The 12,999-nt window shown below is 47.5% G+C and overlaps 1 protein-coding gene across 1 annotated transcript in view; it reads left to right on the top strand.

Annotated features, from left to right (window-relative positions):
* Positions 1–12,999, top strand: part of LOC122557461 (adhesion G-protein coupled receptor G4-like) — an 81,348-nt gene that overhangs the window by 21,780 nt on the left and 46,569 nt on the right. Inside the window, exons 6-12 of the mRNA XM_043705221.1 lie at positions 2,022–2,151; positions 2,998–3,116; positions 3,868–4,072; positions 6,264–6,429; positions 7,708–7,848; positions 9,967–10,089; positions 10,608–10,653. Coding sequence (XP_043561156.1) covers positions 2,022–2,151; positions 2,998–3,116; positions 3,868–4,072; positions 6,264–6,429; positions 7,708–7,848; positions 9,967–10,089; positions 10,608–10,653 — 930 coding nt within the window. The remainder of the gene's footprint in view (positions 1–2,021; positions 2,152–2,997; positions 3,117–3,867; positions 4,073–6,263; positions 6,430–7,707; positions 7,849–9,966; positions 10,090–10,607; positions 10,654–12,999) is intronic.

The raw sequence follows: 12,999 nt of genomic DNA, 5'->3' as shown, positions 1-12,999 counted from the left end.
CCCCCTGCCTCTGTACTCACTCACACGAGGAAACATCCTCCCCCCGTCCACTTGCCTTTAATTTCCCTGATGATGGAAGACCTGCACAGGGCAGACCCGCTCAGGCCTTTTCAGTGCCCGGGGGATGTCAGTTACAGCCCAAAGTCTCACTGATTATATCAGAACACCCAGCCCACTAACCCCGGACCCCCAGAAACCCAACTCCACCCATCCTACCCAGCACAGAGACGGCCGCGCAGAGAGAGGGAGGGGTCTGCACTGAATCTTATGTAACAAAGTGTTTGAAGTATCAGTGGGGGAGTGTTTTGTCAACATAATCATAACTCCGTAAAATTCAAGATTGTTCGGGAAAAGGACAAGAATGGGCCTGAAAGCCAAGCTCCCAACTGGGGGAGGGCTACCTTTAATACAATCAGCTGTGATTTGTCCCCAGTGGTCTGGGAGTAGATGCTTTCAAGTAAATCTGTTTCCAAGTGGGATGCATTCAAGAAGGAAATATAGCGAGTCAATATCCTCCAATAAAGAAAAAGGATGGGACCATCAAATCCCGTGAACCCTGGATACCAAAGGATATCGGGCACTGGATTAAGAGAAAAGGGGGAGACTTATATTCAGGGTTCAAAACAGCAGAAGTCCGAGAGGAGTAGTGAATGTGCATAAGGGATATTCGGAAAGCTAAATGGGCTATGAAAGGATACTGACAGGTAAAATAAATAAAAATCTGAAGTTATTTTACAAATGCATTCATGGTAAAAGGATATTGAGGGAAAAGAGTAGGGCACATTTAAGGTAATTTGTGTGTGGATCCAGAGGATGTCGGTAGGATTCTAAATGAATATTATGTGTTGGTGTTCACTAGTGACAGGGAGGAATCTAGAAATCAGGGAAAGGGCCTGTTGATACACTGAAAGAAGTTACCATAGATAGGCAGGAGGTCCTGAGTGGTCTGGTAGGTTTAAAAGGAGATAAACCTCTAGGCTGGATGAAATGTATCCCAGGCTGATGAATGAGGCAAGGAGGAAATAGTAGGGGCACTTGCAAAAATCTTCAATTTTTATCTGGCCTCTGGGGAGGTACTAGAGGACAGGCAATATGGTCCTGTTACTCAAGAAGGGAGCAAGGGATAATCCAGGAAACTACAAAGCAATCAGTCTAACCTCTGTGGTGGGGAAACAGTTGGAGACAATTCTAAGCGACAGAATTATTCTGCATTTGGAGAGACAGGGATTCATCAGGAACAGTCAGAATGGTTTCGTTAAGGGAAGGCTGTGTCTGATCGAGTTGATTGAATTTTCCAACGAGGTGATCAGGTCTGTGGGTGGGGGTAATGCTATTGATGTAGTCTACTGGATTTCAGCAAGGCTTTTGATAAGGTCCCGTATGGGAGTCAGATAGCAAAGGTAAGAGCCTGTGGGATCCTTGGAAATTTGACTCCAGAATTGGGTGGTGTGGCAGGAGGCAGAGTGTGATGGAATATTCCCCACCAGCCTGGCTGGGAGCAGCTTCAACAATGATGATGAGCTCTCTGACTGTGGAACAGGGCAGTCCCAGAATGACCTATCTGGCAGCTGACCCCAATCTGTGAGCTGTGCTAAAGGAGCAGTGTCATGTCAAGATAGTCAACGTTCGGCCAATTGGAGCTATCTTTCCTGGGAGACAGTGGGAAATTGGGCTCCTGTTCCCTCACACATATCCTTCAATAATTCTGAGAGATAGCTAGGCTTCCAGCTCCTGAGGAGTCACTTTCAGACATTAAAGGGGGTAAAGAGGACAATATGGGAGAAGATCAGGCATCATCTCATTGAGTGATAGTACAGGCTAGAAGAACTGAGTGGTCTCTCCCTGTTCCCATTCCTCAGTGTCACACCCAGGTGTAACCCAATTTGAAGCTTTTTGAAGCCCCCAGACCAATAGGTGACACAAACTCACATTTTACCCCCAGCATTTCCTGTTGTTTTATTAATATTTGTATCAATATTTTGCAATGCTCTTTCAGGTATCAATAACCTTTCTTTCTTCAGAGCCAGGTTTCTGTCAGAGAGAGTCCGTCCAGACTGAGGTGGGCGAATATACGTGGCCTTTAACCAGACCAGTGAAAACTGTGCAGTTAAACTGTGTCGGGAAAGCACAGAGATACGCCGTGAGAGATTGGTGAGGACTGTGGGCTGTCTCAGGGAGGCTGTGGGAAGGTCAACACACCGACTGGCAGTGACCCAGACAGCAAATATTCCAGCTGTTTGTTTAAGAAGATGAGAAATGCGCCAGGAGGAGGCTGTTCAGTCCCTTCTCACCATTTAATACTATCACAGGGGATCTTTAGGCTTCAACTTCCCTTTCCTGCATGCTTCCTGTTTCCCTGGATTCCCAGAGACCACTCACCTGTCTTTCCCAGCCTGAAATATATTCAGCTGTGAAGCAGCCACAATCTCAGGGGAGACCGTTCCCACGATCCACAGCCCCCTGACTGAATGCCTTGCTCCTTAACCTCAGTCCTTCCCTTGAGATAGTGCCCAGCTTCCAGGTTCCTCATGTCAGGGGACAATAGTTTCTCAGTCCCACCCTCTCCTGCTCCTTCACAATCTCGGATGTTTCAATCGGATCATGTCTTGCTGTTTAAGCTCCAGTGAATATGGACCCAGTTTATTCAGTCCAGGACAACATCACTGGATGTAATTCCAGAAGCCTTCAGTGTATTCCCTCGGATGTTAGTGTTACAGTCCGTCAGAGTGGAGACTAATCCCAGTAACTCCAGGCACAGCCTCCCCGGTGTCCTGGATGTGTACCAACCTAGCTGATTGCTGCTGGTGACACAGGTGTCTCCCTCTGTCACCCCCCCCCACCCCCCCCCCGTTTCTGATGTGGTTGGTGTTGTTCGGCCCCATGTGAGTTGCTCTGAGTGTAGGCTGTCATTCCTCACCTCCCTGCTGGCCCCTCCCCAGCCCCGGGGTCAGGATGCAGCTGAATTCTGTCCCACTTTGTGATTGTTGTGTTTTGCAGTAAACTGACCGATGACACTGACCAAGCAGCATGGTCAGAAGCCGATCTGGAGCAGTGCAGCATTTGGCCAACCTTCCCAGACAGTATCCTGGGAATGGAGAATGTTCCAGTAACAACAGGTAAGGGTCTGGGAGAGCTGGCTGTGCCGACATCACATCTTCCAGCTTCGCTTCAGATTTTCAGTGAAATCTCACCCTGATCAGCAATGTCCTTCAGAGAAGGAGTTGTGCCATCCTCACTTGGTCTGGCCTACACGTGACTCCAGACCCACAGCGATGGGTGTTGGCATTGCTCTCTCTGACCACTCTCTGTCAGTACCAGCCCAGAAACTGTTCACCAGGACAGTCTGTCAGTGTCTTGGTAAAGGCTAACACTATTCCTTAGTGCTTTACAGACAAGAACTGACAAACTCCCCGACAACAGGGAGAGAGGGAGAGAGACAGAGAGTCATAGAGAGAGACATGGTGAGAGAGAGAAAGAGGGACAGAGTGAGACAAAGAGAGAGGTTTAGGATGCGTGAGAGAGAGAGAGAGAGAGAGCAAGAGAGACAGACCGAGAGATGGAGAGAGGCGGTGAGAGAGCAAGAGACTCAGAGGGAAAGCCAGACAGAGAGAGAGAGACAGACAGACAGACAAAGAGAGAGAGAGAGAGAGGATGAATAAGAGAGAGACAGAGTGAGAGAGAAAGACGTAGAGAGAGAGAGAGACACCACCATTGCTGACCTCTGGCTCTGATGATTGAGACAGCGCCGTGGGGTAGGGGGCAAGGTGTAGGGTGTTCACAGGGAGATGGGCTCTTTGTGGGCAGGAACTGGGAACCGTGTGCCAGGAATTTACCCCTGTTTTGGGAATTAACCCCTTCCTTCCACAGAGAATGCTGAAGAGATAGCGAGACACATGCTGATCCTGACCAGTCAAACGCTGAGCCTGTCACCGAGAGACCTGGAGATTGTAGTCGCCAAGATGTCAGCCATTGTGGAAATGGCTACCATCTACCAGCCCTTGGCCAAGGATGTGGTTGGAATTATCAACAACATCTTGAACCAAACCGATGACCTGACCGGATTCTCTGTGAGGTCAGTGCCCCTCATTATCATTAAAGCATGCAGAACTCATCCAAATAAAATTGCATTTCCATAGCACCTATTGCAATTTCAGAGCACCCCAAACTGCTCACCAATGAGCACAGTATTTCTGAAATCCAGAGGAAACACAGGTGATACTTTGTGAACAGTAAGATGTTAAAAAGAGCAATGACTGGGCAATTCCTTTTGAGCCCATTAATTGAGTGATACATATTGGAGGGGCACAGCAGGGAGCTCCTTTGAGTTTTGAACTAGCAATTGCAGACGGATACTGGATCAGGGAGCAACAACAATGATAGACCTGACTCCAGCTGGATCAGTCTGGACCCAGAGCCCCAGCAGAGCAGGTACCAACGAGAGAAAGGCTCCCATTGAAAAGGTTCAATAAGTAACACTCCAAAACGATGGAGAGAGAATAGGGAGTAACATCCAGGAATGATATAGAATAAATGGAGCAGGAGAGGGAAGGAAAACTAGCGGAGGGACAGTGGGGTCAGCTGGTCGGAACAATTTTGCAAATGTATTGAACATTCCAGCAGCCACTGCATTCTGGGGATGTGAATTCCACAGAATCACAACTTTCTGTTTCAAATCATCTCCCTGCACCTTATCCTAAAACTATAACCTCCCATTCTAGACCCGCCTCACACGAGAACACATCCTCTCTGTGCTCACTCTGTCAATCCCCTTTAACTTGTTACATACCCCAATTAGATCACCTCTCATTCTTGTAAAATCCAGAGAGTATCAGCTGAAACTGCCCCATCTCCTCTCAAAGCCAAACCCCTCACCTTTGGGATCAACATCATGAGGATCCACCTTCGGCAGACTCAATAGACAGAATGAAGCAATTGGAAGGAATGTGGTGGGAGTTGGACACAGAACCATCGGTGTAGCAGCTCTGAGCCGGGTGATGGTATAAACATAGAGATGAGATGGACGTAGCAAAGGAAGAGTGATTTTAATGGAGGGTTTTAACTTCCATCCGAGTGCTGGGGAACTTGCTTGGTGCACTGAGGGTTGGTTTCTCAAACAGTGTGAGGAATGTTCCTGCTCCTTTGAGTTTCAGCTCCAGGTGTAGGGCCAGCTCCTTATTACACGGTCAGTTCAGGTATAGGGCTAGGTGTGGGGCCAGGTGTAGGGCCAGGTGTAGAGCCAGGTGTAGGGCCAGGTGTGGGGCCAGGTGTGGGGCCAGGTGTAGGGCCAGGTGTAGGGCCAGGTGTAGGGCCAGGTGTAGGGCCAGGTGTGGGGCCAGATGTAGGGCCAGGTGTGGGGCCAGGTGTAGGGCCAGGTGTAGGGCCAGGTGTGGGGCCAGGTGTAGGGCCAGGTGTAGGGCCAGGTGTGGGGCCAGATGTAGGGCCAGGTGTAGGGCCAGGTGTGGGGCCAGCTCCTTATTACATGGTCAGTTCCTGGAAACCCAGGGAAGCACACTCACTGCCAGCTACTGCGTTGGGAGCAGCTCCTGAGACCAATTGAGACCAACTGCTGGAATTTGACTGATGTTAATGAGCTCCTCACTGATGTCAGAGCCTGATAGTTATGGGACCATCAACACCTCCTGGGAAAGACTCTCCTCTTGGAGACACTGGGATCAGAAGGTCACATTCTTAACTAGATCCTGTTCCCCCAGCACAGGGGACAGCATGCCCCCTGAAGCCAATCTCCTTTATCGTATTTCCTAAAGGCTGTCTGGAGGGTCTCTATATGAAGCTTCCCTCACAACTCCCTCAGCACCACCCACCTCCCTGTCTGGGACTGCCCCATGGGACATGGGCATTGCTGGCTAGGCCCACCATTTACTGATCGTCTCTAGTTACCCCTTGAGAAGGTGAGGGTGAGTTGCCTTCATGCACTGCTGCAGTCCATGTGCTGTGGACTGACCCACAAAGCCCTGAGGGAGGGAATTCCAGGATTCTGACCCAGAGACACCGAAGGAATGGCGATATATTTCCAAGTCAGGATGATGAGGGGCTCGGAGAGATACTTGCAGGGTTGGTGTTTCCACATACGGAGAGTTTAGAATGAGATGGATCTTGGATGGAGAATGAATTTCCCCTCAAATTCCAGCCCCCGCACCCCCGTCCCATCAAGCAATCTTGCCCCGGGCAAATCCCTCAGAGCTGCCCAGTTCCCTCAGCAATGGTTTGTTTTAGCACATGTTAAACTATAACTTTCCTTCCAGGATTTTACAGATAATGGAAACCGTGGGAAATAACCTGGAGTTCATGGGCACTGAAGTGAACATCACCACGGATAACGTCTCTATGGCTGTAGTCAACATCGACTTCATCCACTTCTGGGGCATCGCCTTTGGAGTGCTGTCCTATATCGATGGGTTTATCCAACAGGTGATGGGTGGGGGGGATGGGCAGAGAGTGGGTAATGGGAAAGGGGGCAACAGTACCACGAGTGAAGGATGGAAACAAAGAGAAGGGGATGGGAAGGTGGGGGATGGAGGGGAAGGCGTTGGGAATGTTAGCAGGGTGGGGCAGAGAGAGAGAAGGGAGAAGGTAGAAGGTGGATGGGTGTGAGAGGGAGGGACTGAGGATAAAGGAAAGGCAGCAGGGGACTGGTGTGGACAAGGGAGGCAGTGGTTTATGGCAATGTCACCAAGATAGGAATCCAGAGCAGCAGGTTAACGCTGTGGGCAGCTGGGATTCAATCTTAACATGACAAATAGTGACATCTGAATTCAATTTAAAGATATAGTTTGGGATTAAAATCTAATGACAACCAAGTAACCATTGTCAATTGTTATAAATGTGGTTCACTAAAGCCCTTTAGGGCAGGAAACTGCCATCCTTACCTGGTCTGGCCTCTATGTGACTCCAGACCCACAGCAATGTGACTGACTCTGAAACATCCTCACAAACAGCTCAGTTCCAAGGAATAAGTCCCATGGCCGACTCTCTGAGTCGTGTGTAACATTGCTCTTTCTCAGTTTCATGGCTATTCTGTGGAAGTTAATCAAAGACCAGAAAAGGCTGGAAAACACAGAAGGTCTGGCAGCGTCTGTGGAGAGAAACCAGGCTTCATGTTTCAATTCCAGTGATTCCGTTCCAGTCCTGATGAATAGTGATCATTAACTCTGTCTAATCTGTCTCCCATTTACTCACACACTCTCTACAAACCTCTGTCGCTGTTGGCCTGTGTGACAATGGGATCCTTCTCCCCTCACTCCGTGTTTCTGTGTGGACTGCACTCGATGTCCTTCCTGCTAACTCTTGGGCAGACAGCGCTGTGTGTGGAACCCATTGTAGAGAGGGATCATTCAATCACAGAGTCTACATTCTCAGCTGTCATGGTGGGATCTGGCTCCAACCCATGGATCCTCGACTGAGTTATCAGGATAACTGAAGAAAAGTCATATCAAACTCAAAACATTTACTCTGTTTCCCTCTCAACCGAAGCTGCCAGACCTGCTGAGTTTCTCCAGCATTTTCTGATTTTATGTCCGCTGCATTAGTACAACAATAATTTGACCATCATATTCCCGAAATCAATATTGTTTGGCCAAAGGGCCTGTCTCCATACTGTAGGGAATCTAATCTAGTATTTTAAAAGTGAATTATAATTTTCAATCTGCTGACAGTCTAACAGCTGAACCCTGTCTGATTAAATTATAGATCTATAGGAATAATACATCCCTGGAAAATCCTGTGGCTTTCATTGAATTGCCTCCAGTTTTAAGCAAATGGTCAGCAGGGAAACAGGCTCTGAAATCCCGGATACTATTCCAGTTTTATGGAGAAACGTCCCTCTTTGAGGTAAGTTATCCTGTTTACACCATTCTGCTCCTCGTTTAACTTAGATCACACTGCAGTTAGATATTCTTGAATCAACGTGGTGAGTGAAGTTAATCCACACACAGTTGGAACTTGAACCTGAGAAACACAGGAAGGTAGAGATAGCAGCAGGAATAGGCCATTTGGCCCCTCGAACCTGCTCCACCATTCAATAGGGTGTTGGCTGATCATCGCACCCCATTCCCTAATCCCATCTTCCCGCCCCGTATTCCCTGATCCGAAGAACAAAAGAGAGGTACAGCACAGGAACAAGCCCTTCAGCCCTCCAAGTCCGTGCCGTAACTAAATGTCGTAGAAATTAAATCGACTTGACTCAAATGCTGGCAAAGGCAAAGAAAAGGTTTATTACAGGCCTTTGCAAAGGGACCCTCTGCACTTGACAAAATGCCTTATGCAAGGAGGGCCCGAGTATCATTCATATGTTTCCTTTATACGATACTTTGCTCAGCCTTATCTCACCTCAAGGACAATCAGCTTGGGAACAGTTTGAGCCTTTTCTACATAAGGAGTTGTTTTCCCATTCCTTTACTGTTGAAAAAACTGCTCCTGCCCTCGTGTTTTCCCCTGACTCTGCCGAATTAGATTCTTTGCAAAACTTGCAAGGACAGGCTGTCTGTTCACAGAATTCAGCGAAGTCAGGCTGTCTGCAGTAAATTGATGTAGGAAGGTAATCTTTTACAGATCTCACAATAAATGTTAATGTTGTTAATTTTCCATTACACTAAACTAAAAAACAAACTTTCTGCCCTTATTTGGTCTATATCCCTCTATTCCCTCCCTATTCATGTAACCATCCAGATACCTCTTAAATGTCACCAGCATCCTTGTTACCACTACATCGCCTGGCAGTGCATTTCAGGCTCCTACCATACTCTGCTTGAAAAATGTCCTTCACACATCTACCTTAAACTTTCCCCTTCTCACCTTGAACCTGTGCCCTTTTGTAACTGAAACTTCAACCCTGGGGAAAAAGCCTCTGACTATCCACACCATCTATGCCTTTCATAATTTTGTAGACCTCCATTCAGTCTCCTCTCAGCTGCTGTCTTTCCGGTGCAAACAATAGTCTTTTTAACTTTTCCTCTGCACTCTCTCCCAAGCTTCCACGTCCTTCTGGTAATGTGGCGACCAGTACTCCAAATGCGGCCTAACAATGGTTTTATATAGCTGCAACATGGTTTGGCAACTGTTGAACTCCATGCACCGGCTGATGAAGGCAAGTATGCCATATGCCTTCTCAATCAGCTTGGCCACCTGTGTTGCCAGTTTTAGGGAACTGTGAATCTGCACACCCAGATTTGTCCATGTGTTAATGGTCCTAAGGGTTCTGCCATTTACAGTATAATTCACACCTAAATTAGATCCTCTAAAATGCATCACCTAGCATTTGTCTGGATTAAGCTCCATCTGCCATTTCTATTCCCAAGTCGCCAATCTGTCTTTATTCCTTCAGACACATGAACTCTTTCTTGAAAACACGCAATGTTTTACCTCCAACCACTTTCTGTGGGAGGGAGTTCCACAGGCAAACTGCTTGCACATTTCTCCTTATCTCAGCCCTAAAAGGTTTACTCCTCACCCTTAAACTATAACCATGTTTATGGAATCCCCCACCAGTGGGAACATCCTGAACTCTGTCTAGTCCTGTTATAATTTTAAAGGTTTCTATGAGAAATCCACTCACTCTAGTGTATGTAGTCCTTATTGACTCCACCTCTCCTCCTATGTCACCTAGCTCCGAGATAGGGACACTACCACAGTACTGTGAGAGCCTGAGCCTGTGGTTATTCATCAAGTTTCTGAAAACCGTGTTCAATAATATGACCAATTCCCAATACATTCAACTATGACCTAACTATATATCCCAACCCTGACCTTAACCCTAATTATATAAACTGATGTCAGTACTACCTGTTAGTGATCGATATAGATTGGTACCATTGATTATCTATGAGTCAGTGTGATTAATGTTTACTGATATTAGCTACAATGGATTTCTAAAGGTCTGATGATAGTGCGTGGTGTTTTTTGATTGATATTGCCCCCGACAATGAGAAATGTCTCTTGTTATAATCACAGGACAGGGCCCTGACTCAGCAGAAACTGAACAGTTACGTGGTGTCCAGCAGCATTGAAGGCAAAAACGTGAAAAACCTCAGTGAACCCGTTAAAGTGACCTTGAAGCACCTAACACCAAAACAGGTGAAATCCACCTCTGCCAATCGGCTGGACATCTCATCTGCAATTCTGGTTTAGTGATCAGTTACACAACAAACCAGTAACAGTAAGAAACGGCCAGGTTTGGAGTGGACAGGTTTGGAGTGGACAGGTTTGGAGTGGACAGGTTTGAAGTGGACAGGTTTGGAGCGGACGGGGTGGTTACACCGGGTACAGGGGGATGAGGGGTGTGGTTACACCGGGTACAGGGGGATGAGGGGTGTGGTTACACCGGGTACAGGGGGATGAGGGGTGTGGTTACACCGGGTACAGGGGGATGAGGGGTGTGGTTACACCGGGTACAGGGGGATGAGGGGTGTGGTTACACCGGGTACAGGGGGATGAGGGATGTGGTTACACCGGGTACAGGGGGTGAGGGGAGTGGTATGGGTGGTGTGTGGATGGCCAGGGTGTGGGAGTGAGGGGGATGCAGCTTGGTGGGGGTGGGGAGGAGGAGGGGAGTGTGTGGCCCCCAGACTGACGCTGGTGTTTCTCTTTGACAGGATGGTGATCAGGTTAGCTGCGTCTTCTGGGACTTTAAGCAAAACCGTGAGTGTGTGTTTCCACACTTGGCTCCGTTTCCATTCCCAATCCAACTGTTTGGTGTCATTTTCCTGATGGTGCTGGATTTTTAATCATATTGTATGTGTTTTAAGAAGAAGCGTCGTACTTTGGACATATTAATGTGCTATGAGCCCCTGATGCTGGTGGTAATATATCAGCATGGATAGAGAATTGGCTAACTAGCGAGCTTTGAGAAGATTTGTAGCTCAGGTTGAGGTTCTGGATGTAGGTTTGCTCACTGAGCTGGAAGGTTCATTTTCAGACGTTTCGTCACCATACTAGGTAACATCTTCAGTGGGCCTCTGGGCGAAGCGCTGCTGCTGATTCCTGCTTTTTATTTATATGTTTGGGTTTCTTTGTGTTGGTGATGTCATTTCCTGTTCTTTTTCTCAGTGGGTGGTAGGTGGGGTCTAACCCGATGCGTTTGTTGATAGAGTTCCCGTTGGAATGCCACACTTCTAGGAATTCTTATGTGTGTCTCTGTTTGGCTTGTCCTAGGAGTGATGTGTTGTCCGAGCTAACTCACAAAACACAAAGATGGGATGAAGGGGGCATATTCAGAATGGCAACCCCTAACGGGTGGAGTGCCACAGTGATCAGTTCTGGGCCACCATTACTTACAAAGTATATTAATGACTTCATAGAGTCATAGAGATGTACAGCACGGAAACAGACCCTTCGGTCCAACCCGTCCATGCTGACCAGATAGCACAACCCAATCTAGTCCCACCTGCCAGCACCCGACCCATATCCCACCAAACCCTTCCTATTCATATACCCATCCAAATGCCTCTTAAATGTTGTAATTGTACCAGCCTCCACCACATCCTCTGGCAGCTCATTCCATACACATACCACCCTCTGGGCGATGAGGAAAGTGAATGTACTATCGCCAAGTTTGCGAATGACAGAAAAATAGCTGAGAAGGCAAGTGGTGAGGAGGCCACAGTGTCTGCAGAGGGACACAGACGCATTATGTGAGTGGGCAAAACCTGGCAGATACAGTCGTACAGCACAGAAACAGACCCTTCGGCCCAACCAGTCCATGCCAGACATAGTCCCAAACTAAACAAGTCCCTCCTGCCTGCTCCGGGCCCATATCGCTCCAAACCTTTCCTATTCATGTATCCATCCAAATGTCTTTTACACGTTGTAATTGTACCCACAGCCACCACTTCCTCAGGAAGTTCATTCCACACCTGAACCACCCTCTGGGTAAGAAACGTGTGTCTCATGTCTTTTTTAAATCTGCCTCCTCTCACCTTAAAAATGTGCCCCCTCACCTTGAAATCCCCCACCCTTGGGAAAACTACCATTAACACTATCTGTACCTCTCGTTATTTTATAAACTTCTATAAGGTTATTTCCCAACCTCCTACATTCCAGTGAAAACTGTCCCAGCCTATCCAGGCTTTCTGTATAACTCAAACCTCCCATCCCTGGCGACACTGTGGTAAATCTCTTCTGAACCCACTCCAACTTGATAATATCCCTCCTATAACTGTGTAATGTGGAATACAACGTGGAGTTAATGTGAGGTTATGCACTTTGACGCAAGAATCGAGAAGCTGAATGTTATTTCAATGGAGAAAGACTGCGGAAAAGGGAATACAGAACAGAGTGATTTGGGAATCCTTGTCCATGAATCACAAATAGCTAGCATCTAGGTTCAGTGGGTAAGAGGGAAGGCAAATGGAAGGTTGGCTTTTATTTCAAATGGAATAGGGTATAAAATTAGAGCGGTCTTGCTGAAACTCTACAAGGCCCCAGTCAGATCCCAGCTGGAACACAGAGAGCAGTTTTGGGCCATTTATCGAAGGAAAGGTAGAACATAGAACACAGAAAGGTACAGCATAGAACAGGCCCTTCGGCCCACGATGTTGTGCTGAGATTTAATCCTAATGTAAAATAAAATAACTTAACCTACGCCCCCCTCAACTCACTGCTATCCATGTGCATGTCCAGCAGTCGCTTAATTGTCCCCAATGACTCTGCTTCCATCACCACAGCTGGCAACACATTCCATGCATTCACAACTCTCTGCGTAAAGAACCTACCTCTGACGTCTCCTTTATACCTTCCTCCTAATATCTTAAAACTATGACTTCTCGTACCAGTCACTCCTGCCCTGGGGAAAAGTCTCTGGCTATTGATCCTATCTATTCCTCTCATTATTTTATATACCTCGATCAGGTCTCATCTCTTCCTCCTTCTCTCCAGAGAGAAAAGTCCGAGCTTATTCAACCTTTCTTCATAAGGCAAGCCCTCCAGTCCAGGCAGCATCCTGGTAAACCTTCTTTGCACCCTCTCCAAAGCCTCTGTATCTTTCCT

Source organism: Chiloscyllium plagiosum, chromosome 15 (assembly GCF_004010195.1).
Source record: "Chiloscyllium plagiosum isolate BGI_BamShark_2017 chromosome 15, ASM401019v2, whole genome shotgun sequence".
Taxonomy (NCBI): domain Eukaryota; kingdom Metazoa; phylum Chordata; class Chondrichthyes; order Orectolobiformes; family Hemiscylliidae; genus Chiloscyllium; species Chiloscyllium plagiosum.
This window is presented reverse-complemented; position numbering and strand designations above follow the sequence as displayed.